This window comes from Ahaetulla prasina, chromosome 3 (genome assembly GCF_028640845.1).
Source record: "Ahaetulla prasina isolate Xishuangbanna chromosome 3, ASM2864084v1, whole genome shotgun sequence".
NCBI lineage: Eukaryota > Metazoa > Chordata > Lepidosauria > Squamata > Colubridae > Ahaetulla > Ahaetulla prasina.
Window position 1 is genome coordinate 134,964,187 of NC_080541.1, and position 27,043 is coordinate 134,991,229.

The window sequence follows — 27,043 nt, forward strand, 5'->3', positions numbered from 1 at the left end:
GATCTTAACTGGTGGAGAACAGAAGAGAATTTGTGTGGTTCTAATTCTATATACGAAGCTGCTAAGACCCAGCTCCCGTCATCACTGTGGGCTTTAACCTACACCCCATCCTTTCTCTCACACTCTCTTTACTCCCTCCTGACAGTGTTAATTGGGACAATATTCTTATTTCAAGAACAGATGTTTGTAGCTCAAGCATGAGGAAGCACTTGTGCCTGTACACAGCATGCTTTTACCCCCTAGCAAAGGTTACTCACAAAACAGGTCAGGATATACAGGAAAGGTAGTTCCCATGGAATCAGATACTCGCTTTCCTGTGTGAAAAGGCCAAACACCGGGAAGTTATCTATGTTCCCTTTTCAGGGAGATACATATGCAAACTGAGCCCTGTGAAGAAGGAAATTATGTCTACTTACGAAAGAATTTCCTACATCCTCTAAATAGCCAGACCTTTAATACATTTTGGTCTAGGTCACACGTGCCTTTGTCAATATATTTTTAAGAACAAGAGAGCTGAGATGTAAATCTGAACACAGTTTATATTCTAAGGCATATGACATTCAATACCGTACTAAGGTTCTTGCAATATGTAAGTGACCAACTGAGGGGAGATGGATTTTTGTTTATTAGGTCAGGAATCGATATGGTTGGAATTGTTATTTTTTTTTCAAATCTTGTGCTCAAAATCTTTAAGTATGAGAAAGGCTGGAAACAACCTAGGCAGAGATGTTCACTTTTATAATCTATAACCGATCACCAGCATTTCCCCCTATATTTTTTTAATCTCATAATTTACTGTTGCTGTATAAGAACTACTGCGGTGAAGACATAATCTTCTTTTTAGGTTTTATTCTTCTTTGAGATGTAACACTTGCAGCTTTCCAACTAATCATTTGGATAGCTGGTACATAAATATTTGTATCCATGGCTTAGGGCCGGGTTATCTGCGGGACCGCCTACTGTTACCGATTGCCTCCCACCGACCCATGCGCTCTCACAGGGAGGGACTCCTCAGGGTGCCGTCCGCCAAACAATGTCGGCCCAGGGGACGCGCCTTCTCTGTGGGGGCTCCTACTGTTGTGACCCAGGTTCCTGGACCCGGACTCCTGGACTCGGATGATTCAGAAAGTGAGGGAAAAGACCTGGCCAGCCCTGCTTCTCTTGAGCCCTTTCCCTCCCTGGCACCCACTCAAAGGGAGGAGGAGGGGCCGGCAAAGCCTGATTCCATGGAGCCTCCTTCTGATTTGGCAACGCCCCAAGAACAGTTTTGGAGTGATGCAAGGTTACGTAGACTTGATCGGCGTGCGCAGCAGCGGAAGAGTTGGGACAAAGCCAAGTCATAATTGTCATGCAGTGACATCTGCAGAGACTATAAATAGGAGGCGGGACTTCCTGATTTTTTGTCTTGGACAAAGTAATGAATTTGGGCGGGCAATCTGTATCAACGGAGGGAAGAATATATTCGTGAGTAATTCTGGCCTTATCTATAATTTCCTCGTTATCTCCAGAAACTTGGCAGGCCCGTGGGTAGACGTGGCCAGGACATTTATATATATGTAAATAAATCAAAAAAGGAGGCCTCTGACTGACTCTTTGCTGGGAGTATTGGGGGAAGGGTAACAGAACATTTTGCCCAAGACCTGACTAAAACATCTTCCACCAAAGATGGACCAGCAGCAGGTACAGCAGCAGTTACAGCAGCTACAAGCAGCTAATCGACAGCTCCCGCAGCAAGTGGCTCACTTGGCAGGCCAACTTGCTGCCGGGAATGTGCCTGCAGCCCCCATCCTCCTCCTCCTCCTCGTCGCAAGTGCCCGATAACCGTGCGGATAAGTTTTCTGGCCAGCCTGAGATGTTCCCGACCTTCTTGGGACAGTGCCAGCTCTACATGGCTATGAGGCCAGAGGATTTCCCAGACGACCGGGCTAAGGTGGCCTTCGTGATTAACCTTCTTTCCGGCTCGGCTGCTCGATGGGCCACGCCCTCTTGCTCCAGGACAGCCCCTGCTGGCGGACCAACAGCGTTTTGGCAGCACCTCGCACCATGTATGAGGACCCGTTCGAATGCTGGCGGCAACCAGGCGCCTTAAGGAACTCCGTCAAGGAAACGCCCCTGCAGGAGTACATCGCGAATTTCGTCTTTTGTGCCAGGACTCTGACTGGAATGATGCAGCGCTGGTGGGCCAGCGTTCAGGAGGGACTCTCAGAGGAATTGCAAGACGAGCTGGCCCGCGTGGGCGCGCGGACCCTCGACAACTTGGTGCCCTTTGTCTCCGCCTCGATGCCCGTCTGCAACGGCGACCGTCCCGTCGCACCCCGGGACCCGCCGTCGACATCTGCACCCCACTTCCTGCACCACCAGCACCCAGGGTCGCCCCACGTTTTGTAACCGCTGCGGAAGAGCCCATGGAGTTGGGAGCGGCCAGACCTCGCCTGACAGCCCAGGAGCGGAACCGAGGCGCCAAGGGGATTGTGCCTGTACTGTGGGAGCCCGCCACTTCGCCGCTTCTTGCCCCAGAAAGCGAAGTGGGGCATGCCGGTCCCGAATCACAGCGTGACCAATCGGGAAACGGAGCAGGCCCGACCTCGGGGAAACCCTAGGTCGGGCACGTACTAAGCCCCCACTGGACGTTGCGGAAGTAGACTCTGGGCCCCCTCGGCATCTGATTCTGGACACACGGATATGGTTGGGGAACCAGTCGGACGGGCTCCAGGCGCATGCGCTGGTGGACTCAGGGGCCACAACAAACTTTATGGACCAGGCCTTTGTGACCCAGTTTGCGGTCCCCGTGGTTCCGGTGGACCCTCCGATGCGGGTAGAGACAATTGATGGACGAGAACTGGTGTCCGGCCCCATTAAATTCGCCACCCAGCCTTTGCGCCTGGCTATTGGGGACCATGAGGAGGCGATCCAGTTTTATGTCACGGCGGACCTTCATTTTCCCTTGGTCCTTGGGATGGCCTGGCTTCGGACCCACGATCCTCAGGTGGCCTGGTCGCGGAACGCCATCTCTTTGCCGAGTCTGCAGTGCGTCGACCACATCTGCCACACCTGTGCCGCCAGAACGTCCCCACCGCTGCCATCACCTTGCCTCCTGAGCTGACGGACTTCGCCGGCGTGTTCAGCGAGAAGGAGGCGGACCGACTACCCCGCATCGGCCCTACGATTGCCCGTGGACCTTCTGCCCAACGCACCACTGCCTGTGGGACGCCTGTATTCCATGTCGGGCCGAGTTGGCGCCCTCAGGGACTTCCTGGACAAAAACCTGGCCCGAGGGTTCATCCGCCTTCAAAGTCCCTCTCGGCCCCGGTCCTCTTGTGAAGAAGAAGACAGGGACTTGCGCCTGTGCTGTGATTACCGCCGGCTAAATGCCATTACGGTGCGGAATCGCTACCCCTGCCGCTCATCCGGAGCTACTGGAGAGGTTGCGGAGGCCACGATCTTCACCAAGCTCGATCTCCGGGGCCTACAACCTGGTGCGGATGCGAGAAGGAGACGAATGGAAGACGGCATTCGCACCGATACGGACACTACGAATACACTGTCATGCCATTTGGGTTGACCAACGCTCCGCCGTTTTCCAGCACTTCATGAACGACGTGTTCCGAGACATGTTGGATCGGTTCGTGGTTATCTACCTGACGACATCCTGATTTACTCCCGGTCCAGGAAAGCCACCTTCGACACGCCGGTCTGGTTCTGCAACGCTATGGAGCAACAACTCAATGCGAAGCTGGAGAAATCGTCTTCTTCCGGACTTCCATAGAATTCCTCGGGCATATCATCTCGCCCGAGGGCATAGCCATGGACCCATGTAAAGTAGAAGCTTTGTGTAGCTGGGAAGCCCCTCGTCGGGTGAAGGATGTTCAGCGCCTGCTGGGCTTCGCCAACTACTACCGGACCTTCATCCCGGGCTTCGCCACACTGACGGCTCCACTTACCCAGCTCCTCAGGAAGAAGGTTGCGTTCCGGTGGGGTCCCCCGCAGCAAGAAGCATTCACAGCCCTCAAGAAAGCCTTCGTCACGGAACCCGTCCTGAGGCATCCCGACCCGCTCCGGCCTTTTGTGGTGGAAACGGACGCGTCAATGTGGCTCTGGGAGCGGTGCTGCTACAGGCTCCGGCGAATGGCGGCACACTTTTCCCTGCGCTTACTACTCCCGGAAACTCAATCCTTCCGGCGCAACTACACTATCTGGGAAAAGAGTTGCTGGCTATCAAGGCTGCATTCGAGGCTTGGCGACACCATCTGGAGGGCCCGACATCAGGTGGAGGTCGAGCGGACCATCGGAATCTCGAGCACCTCACCACAGCTCGGAAGTTGAACCAGCGGCAGATCCGGTGGTCGTTGTTTTTGCCGGTTCAACTTCGCGTGACCTACATTCCCAGCGGTCACAACCGGAGGCGGATGCCCTGTCCCGCAAGCCAGAGTACCTCTGCGCCAAGGACCCCTTCCTCCACGGACAGTGCTGCGGCAGAAGCCTTGGCCGCAGCACGGAGCCAGTGGACTTGCGGGCCCAGGTGCGAGGCGCAGCGCCAGGACGCCTGGTCGCAGCAAAGGAGAGCGGAGGTGGGCCCCACGTCTCCTTGGACCTTGGAGGAGGACTTACTCAAGTTTCGGGGCGATTATATGTGCCCACAGGACCACTCCGAGCCCTCGTCATGACCCAGTGCCACGACAACCCTGCAGCAGGACATTTTGGGTTCTTCAAGACCCTCCACCTGGTGACACGGACCTTTTGGTGGCCCAGTGCGGCATGATATACATGCCTCGTGACATCCTGCGTACCGTGCCGGCAAGCCAAGACCGCCACGGGGCCCCTCCCGGCTCCTCCAGCCCTTGCCGACACCCGACAGACCCTGGGGCGATCTCTATGGACTTCCTGACAGACCTGCCGCCGTCCTCTGGGTTCACCACGGTGCTGGTGGTGGTGGACATGCTCACCAAGATGGCACACTTCATCCCATGCCGCGGACTGCCCACAGCCGCAAAACGCCCGTCTCTTTCTGCAGCACATCTTCCGCCTCCATGGTCTACGGACAGGGTGGTTTCGGACCGCGGAGTTCAGTTCACAGCCCGCTTCTGGAAGAGCCTGATGGCGCGTTGGAGGTGCAGGTGTGTCTGTCGTCATCGCACCATCCGGAGACCGGCGGGGTACAGAGAAGGTCATCGGTATACTGGAACAGTATCTCCGTTGCTTCATCAACCAGCAACAGGACAACTGGGCCGACTACCTGTCCCTGGCGGAGTTTGCTTTTAACAACTCTCAGCACACCTCTACTCAGATGACCCGTTCTTTGCCAATGTGGGGTACCATCCGCGGCTCTTCCTCTGGCACCACCGGACTCTCCTGTTCCCGAACGCAGACCTTCCTGACGGAATTGCATGCGGTCCAACAGTTGGTACGCCAGCAGCTGAATCGGGCAAAGGAGGACTACAACGGTCCGCCGACCGCTCCCGACGGGCAACGCCCCGCTGGCAGTTGGAGACCGGTGTGGCTCTCCACCAAACACCTCCCGTCCGACCGCCCGGTAAAGAAGTTGGACCACCGATTCATCGGCCCGTTCCCTGTCGAGGCAGTCATCAACCCGGTAGCCTACCGACTGACCCTGCCACGATCCATGCGGATCCACCCGTTTTCACGGTCCCTTCTGGTTCCTGAGGCCACACCGAGTCCCCTTCGGTGCCCAACAGCACCCGTCACTGTCGCCGAGGACGGATCGGAGGAATCTGAAGTCCACAGCGTCACGAGACTCCCGCTGGCTGAAGGGTCGTTTCCAATATTTGATCGCGTGGAAGGGATACGGGACTGATTTCTCCTGGGTAGATGCCTCCGACGTTCATGCCCCTGACCTGGTGCAGGCCTTCCATGAGCAGAACCCAGCCCGACCGCATCCCGATCGTCAGCCCCGGGGGAAGGGCCCTGCGGTGAGGGATAGTGTTGTGACCCAGGTTCCTGGACCCGGACTCCTGGACTCGGATGATTCAGAAAGTGAGGGAAAAGACCTGGCCAGCCCTGCTTCTCTTGAGCCCTTTCCCTCCCTGGCACCCACTCAAAGGGAGGAGGAGGGGCTGGCAAAGCCTGATTCCATGGAGCCTCCTTCTGATTTGGCAACGCCCCAAGAACAGTTTTGGAGTGATGCAAGGTTACGTAGACTTGATCGGCGTGCGCAGCAGCAAAAGAGTTGGGACAAAGCCAAGTCATAATTGTCATGCAGTGACATCTGCAGAGACTATAAATAGGAGGCGGGACTTCCTGGTTTTTTGTCTTGGACAAAATAATGAATTTGGGCGGGCAATCTGTATCAACGAAGGGAAGAATATATTCGTGAGTAATTCTGGCCTTATCTGTAATTTCCTTGTTATCTCCAGAAACTTGGCAGGCCCGTGGGTAGACGTAGCCAGGACATTTATATATATGTAAATAAATCAGAAAAGGAGGCCTCTGACTGACTCTTTGCTGGGAGTATTGGGGGAAGGGAAACAGAACACCTACCCTCTGGAACGAACTTCCCACAGGACTTCGCCAACTTCCTGACCTTCGAACCTTTTGCCGCGAGCTGAAAACATATTTGTTCATTCGTGCAGGACTGGCATAGGATTTTAGATTTTAGATTTTTAATTTTAATGGGTTTTATTGTTTTAAATTTATCTTAATTAGAGCCAAATTGAATAAGTTTTTTAAACAGTATTTTTATCTTGTATTTATATTGTCGCTCGTTTTTATCTGGCTGTAAACCGCCCTGAGTCCCTTGGGAGAAGGGCGGTATAAAAATCTAATTAAATAAATAAATAAATAAATAAATAAATAAATTTTCTAGGTTGGGGGAAAATGTGGCACAGAGAGAGAGAGAGAGAGGGAGGGAGAGGAGAGGGAGGAGGAGGAGGAGGAGGAGAAAGACTCAATTTTGCAGCTGTATAAAAAAACAGCATCTTTAAAAACTAGAAAAATCTACTTCTTACTTTGTGGTAGTTGAAGGTTCTTCAAGCTATGATCCATCTAGATCCCTCCACAACATTCTGTATTTATATTTTAAATGATTGATACAGTAAGTTTTTTTAAGCACCCACACACATTCTCATATATTACATGTTATTTTATATTCATATAAAGTCACCTGATAGAAAGTTTTTCTGATACCTCCTACCATCCAACAAATTCTAGTAGGCGCATGAAATATTATTTTTATGTTTAAATAAATCAAGTATTATGCTTACTGTTCTGCAGAACAGGTTCATGATCTTCTTCTACTGTCTTGAAATCCAGACTGAATACAGACAGAATATCTTACCAAGGAAAGGGAATTTGGGGGGGGGATGAGGGAGCAAAATGGGAGTGAATCAAAATGAATTCTGGTGCCAACTATAAAAGTTCAGCTTTTTTTTTTTTGGAGTTCCTTTGAAGGTTTGTGAATTATCCCTTTAACAGTAGAAGTAGAAATGAAAGTGCCTACTGATTTGGAAGAAAAACAGCTTACCTCAGAATAAGTACAGCAAAATAAGTAATTGTAAAATAATTTATCCAAAAACTTTCTACTATTGACCTCACCCCATTCCTAAAAGGACCATAAGGGGCGTGCATAAGCGCACAAACGTGCCTACCGTTCCTGTCCTATTGTTTTTCTTTTCTTCTTTCTATATATATGCTTATACCTCCTTATATTTACCCATATATGTTTATATACTATATAATCTTTTGTATGATTCCTACATATATTGTTGTGACAAAATAAATAAATAAATAAAATAAATTACATGTATAGAACTTGTAAGGTATGTTTGTCCCAATATTGGCATGTAAATATTTTGAGGACTTCCTGATTATGAGATATACAGTAGTGGCCAAAATTGTGGAAATCTTTTGGGAAAAGTTTAGTTTCTAAAACTAGCTAATAACCACTTTTTTTGGAAGTGGTACCATAAAATTATATATCAATGGAAAGATAATTTAATCAAGAATGCAATGCAATAACTTTTATGAAGGATTTGCTATTAGAATAGCAGTTACAGTATAAAGAAGAAAAGTGAAACACATAGAAAAAATGAGATATACAAAAATTATCACATTGGTTAATACTTAGTTGGGTAACCTTTCTCATGAATTATGTCCTTACAACGTCTTCCCATGGAGTGAACCAAGTCTTTTAGTTCTGCAGCTGTTATAATGTGAAACCCAGATTGAATGATTGCTTCTATTAACTATTTATTGTTGGATCACTTCTGACTAACAAGTTTCTTTAGTCAGCTGCATAGATTTTCAATTAAGTTAAGGTCTGGGCTATTCCCAGACCATTCCAGCAGTGGAATATGATTATCTTGAAATTCCAAAAAAAAAAAAAAGTGTTATTAGCCATCAAATCTCAAAAATACACTTTTCCCAAAAGGTTTCCACAATTTTGGCCACTACTGTATATGCACTTTTAAAAGCCCTGAACAAGACAGCCTTTTCTATTAAACTAGAAAAAGGAAGTGCAAGTTTTTCTTGCATAGCTCATGTGCTGATTTGCTGAAAGTTGTCTACTAATTTTTTTTGTGTGTGTTTCTATTATTTTTAGAATCGCTTTGCATGAATGATGGCCCCAAGTGCCTGTCCAATTCTTGCCAGAAGGACTCTGAGTGCCACGCTGCTGCCACGGCCACTAGTTGCCACTGTCTGGACTCATCGGCGGACATTTCTGCAGAAGATTGTATTAAAGAAACATATGATCCTTGCTCTTCTGTCCCTTGCCTTCACAATGCTACTTGTGCAAGTGTTCCTGGAAACCTCAACTTTACTTGTGATTGTCCCATGGGGTACACTGGCACTGTTTGTGAAACTGCCACTAGCTTGTGTGACTCGAATTTCTGTAGGCACGGAGGCACCTGCCAGGATGAACCTGGTGGTTTCACTTGCCTCTGTGCTGAAGGCTTCACAGGTACACACTGCGAAATTGACATTGACGAATGCCTTTCCAATCCTTGCCTCAATGGAGCTTTGTGCAGAGGCAAGATCGGGGGATACTCCTGCTACTGTGTCCCAGGTTACCAAGGGAAATACTGTGAACGGGAGGTGAATGAATGTGCTTCTGAACCTTGCCTGAATGGTGCCACTTGTTTGAACCTCATAGGGAAGACTGAACATTTAGGCAGTCAGGAGAGCAGTGGGAAGAGAATCTGCATTTTATAGTGCTCATTATATATCTATATCTATATCTATATCTATATCTATATCTATATCTATATCTATATCTAGATTATATATATAGATATACCTTGTATATAGTCCTTCTGTTGGACAGCTGATGGAGTGCAACTGGTGCCGGACATATAGGACATAGAAAACAGTTGTGTTTCATTATGTAAACATTCATTAATCTGAAGGGGGAAAAAAGGAATACGAATATTAGGACAGGGACAATAGGCATGCAGGTGCACTTATGCACACCCCTTACAGACCTCTTAGGAATGGGGTGAGGTCAACAGTAGATTGTCTAAGATTAAAGTTTTGGGGGTTTGGGGAAGAAACTACAGAGTCAGGTAGTGCATTCCAGGCATTGACCACTCTGTTGCTGAAGTCGTATTTTCTGCAATCGAGTTTGGAGCGGTTTACCTTGAGTTTGTATCTATTATTTGCTTGTGTATTGTTGTGGTTGAAGCTGAAGTAGTCATTGACAGGTAGGACATTGTGGTAGATAATTTTATGTACTATGCTTAGGTCAGAGTGAAGTCAGCATAGTTCTAGGTTGTCTAAGCCCAAAATTTGTACTCTGGTGGCATAAAGAATTTCATATAGAATTCTATATAAATATATAAAATATAAACCCAAAGAGATGTGCTGAGAAGCCCACTGGAGAATAGTTTTCTAGCATCCACGCCTAAAATAATAAGAGTAATAATTCCATAAAGGGCAGCTTTCTGTTTCTGCAATAGTAAAAGAGTGAGTTTTAAAGCCCACTTAACGGAATGATTTATCAGCGGCTCCTGCTGTTGTTCGGGTGGTTGTTTAGTTTTCTGCAGCTCGCTGTGAGTGAGATGTGTTAAATGCACGAGCCAGAGGGAATCTTGCATGAAACTCCCAAGGTGTCTCTGCTGGTAATAAAAATCCTCATTTACTCAGTCAGAGGGAGCTTGCCTATTGCTATTAGCCCAGCCTGACACCATGAATCACAGTGGGAAATCATCCACCCTCATCTCATTTCCCTGGGATGTTAAAAAAGCTTATAACTTTTGATATGTATGCTGAGAGCTCGCAATAAATCAACCACGGTAATGCTAACCAAATGCTCTCGTTACCGGCTCTGGGTTGCAAGTTGCTCTGTTAGCTCTCCAGACGGTTTTCTGCAACTGATCTGCTGGATGAATTTTTTTATTTTATTTTATTTTTTGTCCCGCTTCATCAAAGAGCTAGGAAATGTCTCATATAATTTTCACTGGAAGAAAGGAGCTTAGTATGCCTGAATCATAGGGAAGACTGAACATTTAGGCAGTCAGGAGAGCAGTGGGAAGAGAATCTGCATTTTTATAGTGCTCATTATATATCTATATCTATATCTATATCTAGATTATATATATAGATATACCTTGTATATAGTCCTTCTGTTGGACAGCTGATGGAGTGCAACTGGTGCCGGACATATAGGAAATAGAAAACAGTTGTGTTTCATTATGTAAACATTCATTAATCTGAAGGGGGAAAAAAGGAATAGGAATATTAGGACAGGGACGATAGGCACGCAGATGCACTTATGCACACCCCTTACAGACCTCTTAGGAATGGGGTGAGGTCAACAGTAGATTGTCTAAGATTAAAGTTTTGGGGGTTTGGGGAAGAAACTACAGAGTCAGGGAGTGCATTCCAGGCATTGACCACTCTGTTGCTGAAGTCGTATTTTCTGCAATCGAGTTTGGAGCGGTTTACCTTGAGTTTGTATCTATTATTTGCTCGTGTATTGTTGTGGTTGAAGCTGAAGTAGTCATTGACAGGTAGGACATTGTGGTAGATAATTTTATGTACTATGCTTAGGTCAGAGTGAAGTCAGCATAGTTCTAGGTTGTCTAAGCCCAAAATTTGTACTCTGGTGGCATAAAGAATTTCATATAGAATTCTCCAGAGAGACTAGTTTCCTGTGTTCCAGATGGGGCACTATAAACCGCAGTTAAGATCTACCTTGAAGAAAAGTGTTGACTATCAAAGCATTATACAGAAGGATACTGTGGGTTTTCTTAGGTAACATGTCAGCTAAGAGATTAAATGTGGCTTGTGAAAAGATTGAAAATCGGAGTCTATTATTTTTAAAATGGCTAATAATATTTCTTTGCTGGGTGTCACTTCAACTTCATTGGATTACACTTAGTACTTCTGTTTGAATAACCGGGCGACAAAGGCTATTTTATCTGCAGGAGGTCATTAGGTGACAATTTTCTTCATCTTATTCTTTTCTTAACATGGAGTAGGTGGTAGACTATTATTCAGCTTATAGATGGAACTTGAGGCCACCACATAATTATTTGCCCAAGTTCCCATGCTGCTACTTCATTTATTATCAACATGCAATTTCTGACTTAAAACAATCCAAGCCATATATATACATATACATGTACATCAGTAGTGGGTTGCCCCCAGTTCGGAACGGTTCTATAGAACCGGTAGTAAAACTGGCGGGAGGCTCCGCCCACTGACCCAAACGTCATCAAAAGTGATCTGTGCATGCACGATGCGAACTGGTAGTCAAGGTAAGTAGATTTCACCCCTGCTTTTACTCTTTCCCATTTAAGCACAATTTCAAGTTGAGACTCCTGTAGGAAAAAAGAAAAAAACAAGAGTATTCTCCCCAGTCACTAATCCTCTTGCACGTTCTAGGAATGCTGTCTGTATTTAAGTTTAAATTGTTTGGCTCCTTCAGTTCAGTAGCTTAGTTTAGGGAAGGATAACACAAGAATCCATATGAGCACAAAATTGTCAGAAGGGTTAAAAACAGCAAAGAAAGTGCGCCATAAAATATAAACCCAAAGAGATGTGCTGAGAAACCCACTGGAGAATAGTTTTCTAGCATCCACGCCTAAAATAATAAGAGTAATAATTCCATAAAGGGCAGCTTTCTGTTTCTGCAATAGTAAAAGAGTGAGTTTTAAAGCCCACTTAATGGAATGATTTATCAGCGGCTCCTGCTGTTGTTCGGGTGGTTGTTTAGTTTTCTGCAGCTCGCTGTGAGTGAGATGTGTTAAATGCACGAGCCAGAGGGAATCTTGCATGAAACTCCCAAGGTGTCTCTGCTGGTAATAAAAATCCTCATTTACTCAGTCAGAGGGAGCTTGCCTATTGCTATTAGCCCAGCCTGACACCATGAATCACAGTGGGGAATCATCCACCCTCATCTCATTTCCCTGGGATGTTAAAAAAGCTTATAACTTTTGATATGTATGCTGAGAGCTCGCAATAAATCAACCACGGTAATGCTAACCAAATGCTCTCGTTACCGGCTCTGGGTTGCAAGTTGCTCTGTTAGCTCTCCAGACGGTTTTCTGCAACTGATCTGGGGGATGAATTTTTTTATTTTATTTTATTTTTTGTCCCGCTTCATCAAAGAGCTAGGAAATGTCTCATATAATTTTCACTGGAAGAAAGGAGCTTAGTATGCCTGAATCATAGGGAAGACTGAACATTTAGGCAGTCAGGAGAGCAGTGGGAAGAGAATCTGCATTTTTATAGTGCTCATTATATATCTATATCTATATCTATATCTAGATTATATATATAGATATACCTTGTATATAGTCCTTCTGTTGGACAGCTGATGGAGTGCAACTGGTGCTGGACATATAGGAAATAGAAAACAGTTGTGTTTTATTAGGTAAACATTCATTAATCTGAAGGGGGGAAAAAGGAATAGAAATATTAGGACAGGGACAATAGGCATGCAGGTGCACTTATGCACACCCCTTACAGACCTCTTAGGAATGGGGTGAGGTCAACAGTAGACTGTCTAAGGTTAAAGTTTTGGGGGTTTGGGGAAGAAACTACAGAGTCAGGTAGTGCATTCCAGGCATTGACCACTCTGTTGCTGAAGTCGTATTTTCTGCAATCAAGTTTGGAGCAGTTTACCTTGAGTTTGTATCTATTATTTGCTCGTGTATTGGTTTGGTTGAAGCTGAAGTAGTCATTGACAGGTAGGACATTGTGGTAAATAATTTTATGTACTATGCTTAGGTCAGAGTGAAGTCAGCATAGTTCTAGGTTGTCTAAGCCTAAAAATTTGTACTCTGGTGGCATAAGGTATTTCATATAGAATTCTATATAAATATATAAAAATATATTTTATATATAAACATATGTTCTATATAGAATATAGAATATAGAATTCTCCAGAGAGACTAGTTTCCTGTGTTCCAGATGGGGCACTATAAACCGTAGTTAAGATCTACCTTGAAGAAAAGTGTTGACTGTCAAAGTCAGCATTATACAGAAGGATACTGTGGGTTTTCTTAGGTAACATGTCAGCTAAGAGATTAAAAGTGGCTTGTGAAAAGATTGAAAATCGGAGTCTATTATTTTTAAAATGGCTAATAATATTTCTTTGCTGGGTGTCACTTCAACTTCATTGGATTACACTTAGTACTTCTGTTTGAATAACCGGGCGACAAAGGCTATTTTATCTGCAGGAGGTCATTAGGTGACAATTTTCTTCATCTTATTCTTTTCTTAACATGGAGTAGGTGGTAGACTATTATTCAGCTTATAGATGGAACTTGAGGCCACCACATAATTATTTGCCCAAGTTCCCATGCTGCTACTTCATTTATTATCAACATGCGATTTCTGACTTAAAACAATCCAAGCCATATATATACATATACATGTACATCAGTAGTGGGTTGCCCCCAGTTCGGAACGGTTCTATAGAACCGGTAGTAAAACTGGCGGGAGGCTCCGCCCACTGACCCAAACGTCATCAAAAGTGATCTGTGCATGCACGATGCGAACTGGTAGTCAAGGTAAGTAGAACCCCCCCCCCGATGTACATGTACAGATCACTTTTGATGACGTTCGGGTCAGTGGGTAGAGCCTCCCGCCAGTTTTACTCTCAGTTCTATAGAACCGGTCCAAACCGGGGGCAACCCACCACTGATATACATGTACATATACACATAAACATACTTGTTGTGTCCTCCTCGCCTCCGTCCGAACGATGGCTTAATTAGCCGGCTCTTATCAGCTCTGGCAGCAAAAGAATCAGCATCTGCCAAGAGCCCTCGATAGCTGCCAAGACGCTGGTGACTCACAACCTTCAGCTCTAGCCAATCCGTGGATTTGCCTGATACAAAGAGACACACCAGCTCTTGCTGCCTTTTATATCCTGTGGGTTGTGGCTCCATGAGACTCAGCACTTCCTAGGCCTGCCCCTCCCCTGCTTCTGTTGTTCTCTTCTCTCCTGCCTATGAAACCTAGGGTCCAGCCAGGCCTGATTGCCATCAGCTAGGTCCAGAGGCATGGCCTGTGGGGGGAAAGAGTCAGGGGACGGAGGCCTCATTATCTCTTTCACCTGGCCTGCTTCTGGCTCCTGGAACTGAGCCAAGGAGGCCGGTGCTCCCAAGGTAAAAGCTGACAGCCCTTCCCCCTCACTGTCCAAGTCACTTTCTGGCAAGAGGCCCGGCTCCGAGTCACTTTCTGGCAGCAGGCCTGGCTCCAAGGCACTTTCAGGCATGGGGCCAGTTTCAGGGGTTGGAGCCACAACAATACTTGTGTAAAATACACAAACATAATTGTGTATATATTTTATGTGTGTATGTCTGTATCTGTATATATTTTGCATTGCAGTGTATACAGTATATAATCATTGTAGCGGCTACATTTTTACAGACGGAAAGACCCTTTTGTTCAGTAGCCTAAGGGAAGTTATTGGTTTGACAGACCAATGGCCTGATCCAGCACAGCAAAATCAAGCTGTAGTTTCATGTTAATGAAAAGGTGGGGGGTGGGGAATGAGGAAGGTATATTTGTTTTAATATGATTGTTCTGAGATTTATATACACAGTTCATTTATTATTGTCACTGTGTTATCAAATGTTCACAGGAAACTGCTGTTAACAAGTCCTGACAGATTTACGGTCACTAGACAGTGTTTGGTATGTGTGGGTGTATTTGTGTATGTGTGTGTGTGTGTATAAAAACCTGTTACTTATGACAATTTTATTGAGAAACATATCCCTCCCATCCTTGAGATTTGCCTTTTGTTCTTTAGTATAATCTTTTTGTTATTCTTTTCTTAAACTTCAAATTTTTTCAGCAATTGCAAAATATGGGGATTCTGTACACTTTATGACACGAGAGCAATTCTCAGGATTAAATATATTGCAAATTGTCTCAGGGAAAAGAATATGATATGTATGTCTAGAGATCTTTTTCATTAATAACACGGTGGTCTGATTATATAGTTGCTTGCACACATGTTTTGAAAATAAAGCATGTTCTTTGGGAGGAACAAGAGAACACGTATCTCTCAAAATATCCATGCAAAACCTGCATGAAGCAGTCTTTATGGTATTTCATGCACACCATTCATGCACACCATTCCATGCACACCGTTCACAATATGCTGGGCAAACATCACACTCATCAGTGCACTACCTCCATTCTAATAAAATGAATTCAACCTTCAACTTGAATCTTGGAACGGAATTCATTGGAATGCTTTGAATTACTCTGGAGAGTTAATAGAATAGAATAGATTTTTTTTTATTGGCCAGGTGTGATTGGACACACAAGGCATTTGTCTTGATGCATATGCTCTCAGTGTACATAAAAGAAAAGATATGTTCATCAAGGTACAACATTTACAGCACAAATGATGGTCAATATATCAATATAAATCATAAGGATTGCCAGCAACAAAGTTACAGTCATACAGTCATAAATGGAAAGAGATTGGTGATGGGAACGATGAGAAGATTAATAGTAATGCAGATTTAGTAAATAGTTTGACAGTGTTGAGGGAATTATTTGTTTAGCAGAGTAATGGCCTTCGGGGAAAAAACTGATCTTGTGTCTAGTTGTTCTGGTGTGCAGTGCTCTATAGCATCATTTTGAGGGTAGGAGTTGAAACAGTTTATGTCCTGGATGTGAGTGATCTGTAAATATTTTCACGGCCCTCTTCTTGATTCCTGCAGTATACAGGTTCTCAATGGAAGGCAGGTTGGTAGCAATTATTTTTTCTGCAGTTCTGCAGTGTTAAAAGTTAAAAAGTTAAAAGTGATTTGGAATTTCATAGAATCTTGAAGTTGGAAATGACATTTTGGGAAACTGAATTCATCCCTCAGTTGTAAGAATAAAACTTAATTTTTCCATGACATTTGACTATCCAGCCCTTATTGAATTCTTCCATGGAATAGAAACTCACCCCTTCCCTTGGTAATCAGCTCTGCTGTCAAACTGGTCTTGCTCTTAGATAATAATTTAATACTCTTTCTTGGTTTTCATCAAGTCAAAAATTATAATATTTTTCTATCCATAGACTGGAAAGGATATTGAACAGTACAATGTGTTTGCTGATATTGACATGTGTGGTTGCCAATGAATTTCATTATCATCTCTACAAACTCTCCTTGTCAAAGGGCTTAGAGGAATTCTGCTCTTCTATTTATTTCTCAGTCTTCTGTTAGAATTGTTCAGGCAGGTTCACCTGCAAAGATAGCAAGAATTTCTGCTACTCTTTTTAAAAGTTTGATTTCCTCTTTCCTGTATAATCCTTGGAATTTCCACAAATCCATGTATTTCATTGTTGTTCCTTAACTCAGTCCACCAAATGATCTGCAGTATATTTCCTGTTAATCTCTGTACTAAATGAATCATGTTTGTAAGCTCAGAAAAGCTAGTGGGGGTGACCTCTTTTGTAAGAGTTAGTTCAACTTTAAACAGTTAACATTTTTATTTAAAAGTTGGAGTGGGACATTTTCTGCATTTTTATAAGCTCTTTGTTGGACACTTTGGAGATAGCAGTACTGTCCTTTCATTATTTTTATTTTATCTTTCCCAGAAGACATAATTGAAGTGGTGGTGGGACAGATTTCAGAAGCTTTTTGTTATAAAAAGATGACACTTTGTTCAGTAAAGGATCCGCCTGCTATTTTCATCCCATTCTGTTCAAAGTTGAAATAGTTGCAGTTATTTTGACATTTTTATAGGCTCTGGTTGAATATTTTGTTGAATCAGATCTTCAATTGGATTACATCAAATCTTTATGCCTTCAGATCTCAATTATGAATCAAATTTCAGCCGATTCACACACCTCTGATGTTTATGCCATTATCCAAATTATGCCTTTGCCCTTGCTTTGATCCAAATCATGTAACAGTATGATATATTGTGCTCACGGTATAGAACTATCTAAAGCCAGTTTATCTCAGGAAAGTAGGTGATATTTTATCAAATAAGATCTAATTCATCTTTACAGAATTATCTTCTGGAGAGGACTAGCAACTGAGCTGCATTTCATTGGCAATGGTGTTCTCCATTGCATCTGAGATACTAGAAGACAAGCCATGTAGTACATGTGGCTGTACTTTTCAGGTGGGAACTCAGAAGGATTGTCAGAGATTACCAGGTGTGTCACTTGAGATAGTTGCTTCACTCTGCCTTATGGCATAGTTGGAATGGCTGACTCAATGGAATTCATTAGCTAGTTATACCAAGGAAACAGCCATGATGAAATTAAGCCTGATGCAACTTCTTAAAATCATATTTATCGAAAAATTCCATATATTAACAAACCAGCCTGGTGCAACTTTTTGGTACAACCAGAGAAATGTATTCTACTAAGTAGCCAAAGTTTACTACATTCAGTGATAAATGTTGATATTTGTAGCAAATCCAAGTATGATAGCTTGATACCAAAAAGCTGGTGCCCTGTTTTCCTGTTGTTTGCATTACTAGAAAAACAAACAGCACAACCAAATGCCTGAAAAGCGCACTTGGCTCTTCAGGAAAATAGACATAAGAAGAATTTTATTTATTTTATGTATTTATTTATTATATTTGTATACCGCCCTTCTCCCGAAGGACTCAGGGCGGTTCACAGCCAATAAAATACAAAATACATATAATACAAATTAAAAACTATATAAAAAACTGATTCGATTAATAGCCTAAAAAACTTTAAATATAATTAAAACCCCATTTAAAACCCCTAATTCAAAACCCCGGTTTAAAACTATGTTCAAGTTAGTCCTGCACATCGAAACAACAGCGTTTTCAGCTCGCGGCGAAAGATCCGGAGGTCGGGGAATTATAAGATTTAATATTTAGAATTCTTTATGGAGTTTTTTTTATAGACAATCTTTGTCTATATGGATTAACCCATTAGCATCTTAAATTGCATGTCAAGCAATTTATATAAAGAATAATGGTCAAATCCAAGTGGCCTCTTGGGTTATTTCAGCAGTTTGAATTTAAAGACCTGGATTGTTGTTTGTTATGAAAAAAAGATTTCAATGATGAATAGATAAAACAACTTGCTATTCAAGGGGGGGAAATGAAGATGAATCTCTCTCTCTCTCTCTCTCACACACACACACACACACACACACACCCCTACCTCCCTTTTAGGGTAAGCAGTATTATGCAGAATAGAAAAGAAGTAAGAAATACCAAAAGAAATTAAGACATTAGACAAGAAAAGGAAACATTGCTAAAAGTAGTTTACATCAAGTATTTTCACAATGCTGCTTCATTATTTGCTTTGCAACCAAAATCCTTGCTTCCACTTCATTCATATCACATCATGCATTGCTTGCTATTTTTTAAACTTCTTTACCTCTGTTTTTCAGGATTTCACTAACTTTGCTTTTCCATCTCAATAAGTTCACTCTTCCTACATGTGTTTGTTTTACAAGTCAACATTCATTCTCTCTCTCACCGAACCATCTCAATGCATTTCTTTCATCAGTCACTTCTGTTCTTAGACCACATTAACTCAGCATTTACTCAGTCCTAACTTTATCACATCTAGTTTTATCACGTACACTTGTTAAGTATCCCACTCCCACCTTATTCAGTTTTTCCTGGCATACTCAATTCTCACTTGCATATAACAAAGTAAGCTGAAGAACATTATTATACATAGCAATTGTTGCTTCATTTGGTAAATATTCATTTGTTGCACAAAATGACATAGTACTGCTTTTCTATTAGTGTTTGCACTTCTTAAAATTTCTTCATATTTTTCATCTTTAGTAATCATTCTACCAAGGTATAAAATTCATCTACTTGCCCTAGTTTTTCACAATGTATGTGTAACTTGTAATTATTCACTCCATTTTTCTTGTCAAATACAACTACTTTGGTCTTTAATAATTTTTTTTAGATTCATATAGCTTGTTGCATCATACAAACAATCTGACAACTGCAGCAAAATCTTTGGGGATTTGTTGCTTAGATATATATCCACATCACCAACCCACACACTGATAATATTACCACAAGTACTTGTTATACACTTAGCCATTAGATTAAAGTACATTAAAAGTACATTACAAGTACTTTAAGTACATTAAAAAATCAATGGGACACCACCCATCTTCATCTTATCCCAGTTCAATGATGAATCAAGCATTCAGTTTATTCTCACATGTGCTTTGCCTCTCTAATATTTCTTGTATTGCAGTCATAATATATACTGTAACTCAATATTCATATAAAACTTTCCATACCTTAAGTCAATTGACATTATCATACACTTTCTCTAATTAGCGTATAATAAATGTTGCTACATTAATAGCACTTTGGCTTATATGCCGCTCCACAGACCTTTACAGCACTCTCTAAGCAGTGCTTTACAGTGTCAGCATACTGTATGTTAGCTTTGGAAGCCATACTAGACTGGACGCTTCCGTGTTGCAACTTTCTCATGTGTGGGAAAGTAGGAGGGGGGGATTTAGTAGAGGGGTTGTCTTTAGACATAATAGCATTTTTCCTGTCGGTCAAGGTCAGGCCGATCCTGCATCTGGAGAAGGAGTGGTCGGAGTGCAGTCTCGAGATGGGACAGTAGGTGATTGGAGCATGTGATCGACTGCAGAGTCAGGGGATGGTTTTGGGGTTTTTTTGATTTACTGAGGGAACACCCGGACCTCTCACATTCGGGTTTTCCCAGATGTGCCAGTTTACCTATCCTAGTAAATAGAACTTTGAAAGATGCTTGCTTCGGACTTTTTACTTGGAGTGGGGGTTTTTTTCTGGAATGCTGACACTGTATTTCCCCCAACAAGCTGTGTCCTCACTTTACCAACCTGGGAAAGATGGAAGGTTGAATCAACCTTGAGCTGGTTCAGGATTGAATTCCTGGCTGTGGGCAAAGTTAGCCTGCAATTCTGCATTTTAACCATTGCACCAATATGGCCATTAATGCGTTTTTCAGTTGACTTACTAAAGAGCAAAAATCTTGATCTGCATAGTTCCTGCCTGACAGAGCCATACGGGTCTTTTTGCAACATTTGCAGAAGTTATTTGCCAATACCTTCTTCCGGGATGTTTTTATATCTCCTATTCAATTGGTCTTCATGCTTAAGGGAAAACTAGAAAATGGGTCTTCTAGTCCTTGCCTAGCACCTTTAACTATTATACAATAGCAAGTTGTCTCTCAGTAAACTTATACATAGTGGTAACACACAGTAATACATTCAAAGATTGTCTATAAAAAAAACTCCACAATGAATTCTAATTATTAAATCTTATTTATTTATTTATTTATTTATTTATTTAATCATATTTGTATACCGCCCTATCTCCCAAGGGACTCACTCTTATAGTGATGCTAACCACACCAGTAACATTTTTGGTTTGATGAAGTCAAATGAATTAACACCTTGGCAAACATAGATTGTAGAAATATACCTTTAATTAAAAAAAAAAAGTAGGACACTTCCCTAATTTTTCTCATACTTTCTGACATGCATTTTAGATCATCATTCATATGATACATTTTGACCTGCATATAGGGATTTCTTTGGAGCAGGTAAATGATGTGGAAAACTTGGACATAACTAAGCCCACCCCTTTATACATGAAAAAGTGGAGGACCTTAATTTCCTGATCACACCCAGCATTTTGCAGTTGTTGGTCCTCATTGTGGATCTACCTTAAAATATTGTGTGAATCTGGTCAGGTCACAGAACCTTAGCAGAGAAGATTCGTTGGATAAAATAATGTTATATTTTAAAGCTGTCTCCAAGGAAGTAAATCAGTGACCAGAGTCTACAGACAACAGTGTTAGAAAATGAGAGCTCTGCTTTCTGTCCTCATTAAAATCTAGATTTCTGTCTCTTTCCCCAGAAATGAAAAAAAAAATCATTTGGAAAAATTTGGGAACCAAAAGAGTTTCAAATCATTGTATAAAGCTATAAATTGTCATCTATTTTCAGAACAGGCACTTTTGACATGTCTTCAACTTCAACTTTCACTGCAGATATCAACTGTGAACTAGAAATCATTGAATGTTTGTCAGAGCCTTGTCTGAATGATGGAGCCTGTCTAGGTGGCTGTTTTTGTTACTCCCCACTTGGCTTCCTTGGTGATCACTGTGCCATCAACAATGATGAATGTGCAAGTCAACCATGCCTCAATGGGGGGGCAGTGCATAGATTCTATCAATCGGTATGTCTCTCACGTATTGGTTGACTTGATTACAGCAGATGGCAAGTACTTTTTTGGGGGCACCACCTAACTTTCTGAAAACATCTGTGAGACATGTAGATAAACATGTGGATTTTGTGACTGGACATCAATTGACTAATTGCAAGTGGAATTTGGACGAATTAGAAAATGCAGATAGTCCTCAACTTACAATAGTTCCTTTAAGGGACTGTTCAAAATTACAACAGCACTGGAAAAAGTGATTTATGACCATTTTTCATACTTACAACTGTTGCTGCATCCCCATGGCTGTGTAATCAAAATTCAGATGCTTGACAACTGACTCATATTTATGGTTGCAGTGTCCTGGAGTCATGTGATCACCTTTTGTGAGCTTCTGACAAGCAAAATCAAGGAGGAGGCCAGATTCTCTTAACACTTATGTTACTAACTTAACAACTGCAGTGATTCACTTAACGATTGTCACAAGAAAGGTCCTAAAACAGGGCAAAGCTCACTTAACAAATGTCTCACTTAGCAACAGAAATTTTGGGCTCAATTGTGGTTGTAAGTCAATAACTACTTGTATAGCCAGAAACCAAACCAAACCAAACCCCAAACTAACCTTATTCTTATTTCAACAATTTAGTATTTTAAGATCCATTTTATCTTTTTAAGATCTATAATTCAGACCCAACAGTTTAGTTCCTTAAGTCTCTTTCAGTTTGAACATGGATTCTTTCAATGAATATTAGTTGAATATGTAATATGTATATAATATGTAACACAGGAAACATTCTCCTGAGTTACTTAATAAATAAAACTCTGAAACCTTTGCATCAAACAAGAAGCAATTGAGACTAACAACAGGATGGGGGGAGGAAGGAGATACAGTTTTGGCTACAATCATGAAATTAAAATCATCAATAGAGAAAGGCTAAGAAATGTCAGCACTGTAGTTTAGACTTGATAGCCAACAATTGTTCTGAAAGGAGATAATAAGAGGGCCACTTTCATACAGCCATCAGGAAGACAATATGGATGTGTCCAAGAAATCAACAGGATTGATTTTTTTTCAACTCAAAAGAAACTGATCCAGTTTCAAAGGAGAAAAGGTGATTCTGAGTATGAGGGTATGTACCTAAATACTTCTTTTCCTGGAATTGCATAGCAGAAGCAGGAATAGATACAACCTCTCTGAGGATTTGTTGAAAGGTGTGACACAACGGAACCCTCACGCTCAGAAATTTTTTCCCCTTTTGAATTTGGAGCATGGTGCTACTCTTGATTTCATCTTAGGCATCATACAGATTTCAAGTTTAAAAACCCCAGATGTACAATAATGGATTGCTGAAGTGTGCAAAAATGAATTCTAGTACAGTAGTTGCAGCTGGTTGTTTGTAACTGCATAAAATCTTAGCATTTTTCTACCTGTTTTTTTAAATATTGAGAAATATTGAAACCTGTAACATACCACTTGTAGGCTGTATTACTACAGCCTAAATTCCCAACCCCATATTTACCCCGTCTATCAATGAATATGGAAGCTTTTTATATAATCAAGGATACATTTTAAATTGAAATAATCAAGGCACTTTTCAAAACCTGATTTCCCATTGTTTTCCTCCACTTCATTTCATGTCTCCCTCTAATATTGCATCGCACAAACCTGAAATTTCCCCTAATGAAATTTTGTGTGTGGGAGGGTGTTTGTGTGTGTGTGCCAATTAATTACATAAATAAGGAGAACCTCAAAATAGAAATGATGGTTTTAATAAACGTTGGGTTCCATTGGGAATGCAAGACTCAAAATGTAAATCAGGTGCATTGTCCTATCAGAAGAGACCAGACATCACACTGGGATAAGGTACCCTTTTCTGGTTATATTAAACAATGGGTTTTATTTATGCTGCTGTACATGGGAGATAATCAAGTTGTCTACTGAAATAATGGTTCTGGTGACAAGGCAAGGGTTTCTGCTTTTAAGAGATTAAAAAAAATGCAGCTTTATACATGCACTCAAGGTGGAATATGTGGATTCTCAAAAATCCAAATTGTTTTGTCATTTTCTTTGGCAGAGCAATTTTGGAATCCAGATGGTAGGTAGGAGATTATAAAAAAAATGATAACATGCTGGAAGAGATTCCGTGGCCATTTTTTAATTCTTTTGCCTTAATAACCCCATAATCCCTTGCATCAGGGTGGAGTTGGGGCAACTGAATGGAGCTGAGTGTTTACTGGCCATTTGCCCTTCCTGTTGCCAATGCAGAGTTTGCAGCTGATATTTATTCATTGTGCCCAGAGAGAGAAATAACTGCTGCTACCTAGGATCGAAGTCACAGCTGATTCTGAGGCAAAAGCTCCACCTCTAGGCCACTGTACTACTCTCTGCACCAATGCATATCTTTAAATAAAACTAGAACAGTATCTTAGCTCCTTGGTTAAGTTTTTGGGAAGAGAAAGATGGACACTAGCAAGTTGTTCCTTTTGACTCATTCAGTATTTTGACTATTACAAATATTCTCCTTGATTCGGTTTGACTCATTCAACTAGTCCCAAAATCCTCTGTGTACTCACGCAGAAAATATCGAGCATTAATTGCAAATAATAATAATAATAATAATAATAATAATAATAATAATAATAATAATAATAATAATAATAATAATAATACTCTGGCATAAACCAGTGCAGGTGGTTCCAGTGGTACTCGGCACACTGGGAGCTGTGCCTAAAGACCTAGGCAAGCGCTTAAAAGCAATTGGCACTGACAAGATCACCATTGGTCAGCTGCAGAAGGCCACCTTACTGGGATCTGCTTGCATAATTCGCCAATACATCACGCAGTCCTAAACGCTTGGGAAGTGTTCGACTAGTGGTCTGTGATACGAAATCCAGCATAATTATCTCATTTGCTGTGTATACTGTCATTTTGTGTAAATAAAATATTATTATTATTAATAATAATAATAATACTGATGATGATGATGATGCAGGCACTACGCAAAATGCAGCAAAGCACTCTTGAATATTTTATGGTGCTCTTTATTTGCAGATGTTCTCTGTATATAACAGGATGTTTCAACAGGAAACATCTTTTACCACTGTTCAACAGTCTTTTACACTGTTCCAGAGAGTAATTTCTTCAGTATAACTTCATCTATCTTTAACAGTATTGCACAACTACAATACAAAGTACAGTACATTACATATTTCAGTTCTGCTACGTATGTGTGTTTTTCTTCTGCAACAATTAAAAACAGTATCACACTTAATTACAACTGTGCAAGTGTTTATGCATGTAAAACCACAGATGTAGCAGACAGACCATAATACCACATAAATTCAATGGAATTACACACATAGGCACACACAGTACTACACAAAACATAGCTATTCCAAGAAAGCCAAGTTAAGATGATATAAATAATCATAGCTTGACTTTCACTGTTGCAGAAAACAAAACTATTCTAATTCTTCCTAATATATACCTGATGGGGTAACAGTAATCTTAATATGAATATGTGTATGTGTATGTTTAAATATATTTGCATAAGTACATATTAGAGAGTTGTGCGTATAACTATTTCTTAAATCCTAAAAGGCTTTGTTTAGAAAAACATTATTGTCTGATCTGGTCCTCCATGTTTCTCAAATTTTTGCAGTCCCAAAGCACTCAAATGTACAACCCTTGTATTCAAAGGGATCCATTGAATGAGCATTTTCAATTCAGTTAAGAAGTTTTCTTTTCTGTCAATCTTTTCCTGAAGTCTGACCTACATATATAATCTCCACCCTGTCACAGAAGAATATATACCCTACCTTAATTTTATGTACTGCAGTGTATTGTTTTAATGAATATTTTTTATGGAAATTGGAATAGATGAAAGCCCCAAATTGTCTCTGAGGAATTCTGGTAGATATTTTTTTTTTTTACACTGCTAGTCTCAGCAGCAGCTTTGCTTTCAGGCTGGTCTTGAAGTTGGATCAATGAAGAGGGATTATGTTTGTAGATAATGAGATGCAAATTCAGGAATATGCCTAGAAATACAAATATGAAAAAAATAAAATAAAACTAGGGTTCTCAGTTTCATTTCAGCTTTGAATGACTAGTAAAACATGGAAAAAGTTTCACCTAAGCATTAAAGATGATTACAAAGAATCTACCTTCGAAGTGACCCATCACAGTTGAGCGTGAAAATGATGGATTGTATTAATAAGTAAAATAGAAAAAAGAAGAAGAAGAAAAGAAATGCAGGTTTCTCAGTCATGCTGGAAAAGATTAGCTAAAAAAACAGGATTTTAAAAAGGAGAATTAATATCTTAGACCAATAAGCAGCCATTAAAACAATGGTTCGGTAACTTGTAGCCCCAAGATTCCTTCCAGTGGATTGCTGCTTTCTTGTGTAATAGACTGCAGAAAGTCAAAATAGGGGGCTTGCTGTCCAATCCTGCATCAGTTAACAGTCCTGTTTCTCAAGGCAGCGTCTTAGGTCCCACACTTTTCTAGCTCTATATCAGCAATTTATGTGATCAACTTAAAAGCAATTACGTTCTTTTTGCCGATGACGTAAAATTATTTAATACTAGAGATAATTCTGTTGTTTTGCAAAGTGATCTTGACTATGTGTCTGAATGGTCATTCATTTGGCAACTTCAAATTTCGATTAAGAAATGCTCTGTCTTACATATTGGTAAATGTAATCAGAATGTCAAGTATAAGTTAGGTGGCATTGATTTAGCAGATGACCCTCACCTTGTTAAGGACCTAGGTGTACTTAACTCTGATGATCTTTGCTCCAAAGTTCACTATAATAGCGTTGCTAAAAAAAGCACTGAGTTGTAAACTTAATTCTATGAAGCTTCTTTTCTGAAAACATTGTATTGCTAACTAGAGCTTATAAAACTTACACTAGACCGATCTTTGAGTACTATTGAACTGTTTGGAATCCCTACCATATATCTGACATTAGTACAATCGAACTGGTTCAGGAGTATTTTACGAGAAAAGTTTTGCACTCTTCTATACATAATAGAATTCCCTATGCTACTAGGCTCGAAATTTTTGATTTGGATAACTTGGAACTGCATCGCTTGCGGTCAGACTTAGGTATTGCATACAAAACTGTACGTAGTAATGTTTTACCTGTAAATGATTTTTTCCTGTTTTAAACAGAATAATATTTGCGCAAACAACTGCTTTAAAATCAATGTAAATCATTTTAAACGTGATATGAAAAAAAATACCATTTTTTAAAATAGAATTGTCAAAGTCTAGAATGCTTTACCTGATTCAGTTGTCTCAACTACAAATTTTCACAGTTTTAATCACAAATTGACTCCGTGGACATCACTTCAACTTAAGAAGTCCGTAGGGGGTGTGTGCCTAAGCATACTAACTTGCCTATTGTCCCTGTTATTGTATTTTTATATTATTCCTGTTTTT

General features: G+C 41.5%; 1 protein-coding gene across 1 annotated transcript in view; it reads left to right on the forward strand.

Annotated features, from left to right (window-relative positions):
* Positions 1–8,535: 8,535 nt before the first annotated feature.
* CRB1 (crumbs cell polarity complex component 1) overlaps positions 8,536–27,043 on the forward strand; it is a gene marked incomplete at its 5' end in the record, with an annotated part of 131,021 nt that continues 112,513 nt past the window's right edge. The window contains 4 exon segments of the mRNA XM_058176643.1: positions 8,536–9,111; positions 15,017–15,041; positions 21,431–21,588; positions 21,590–21,618. Coding sequence (XP_058032626.1) covers positions 8,536–9,111; positions 15,017–15,041; positions 21,431–21,588; positions 21,590–21,618 — 788 coding nt within the window.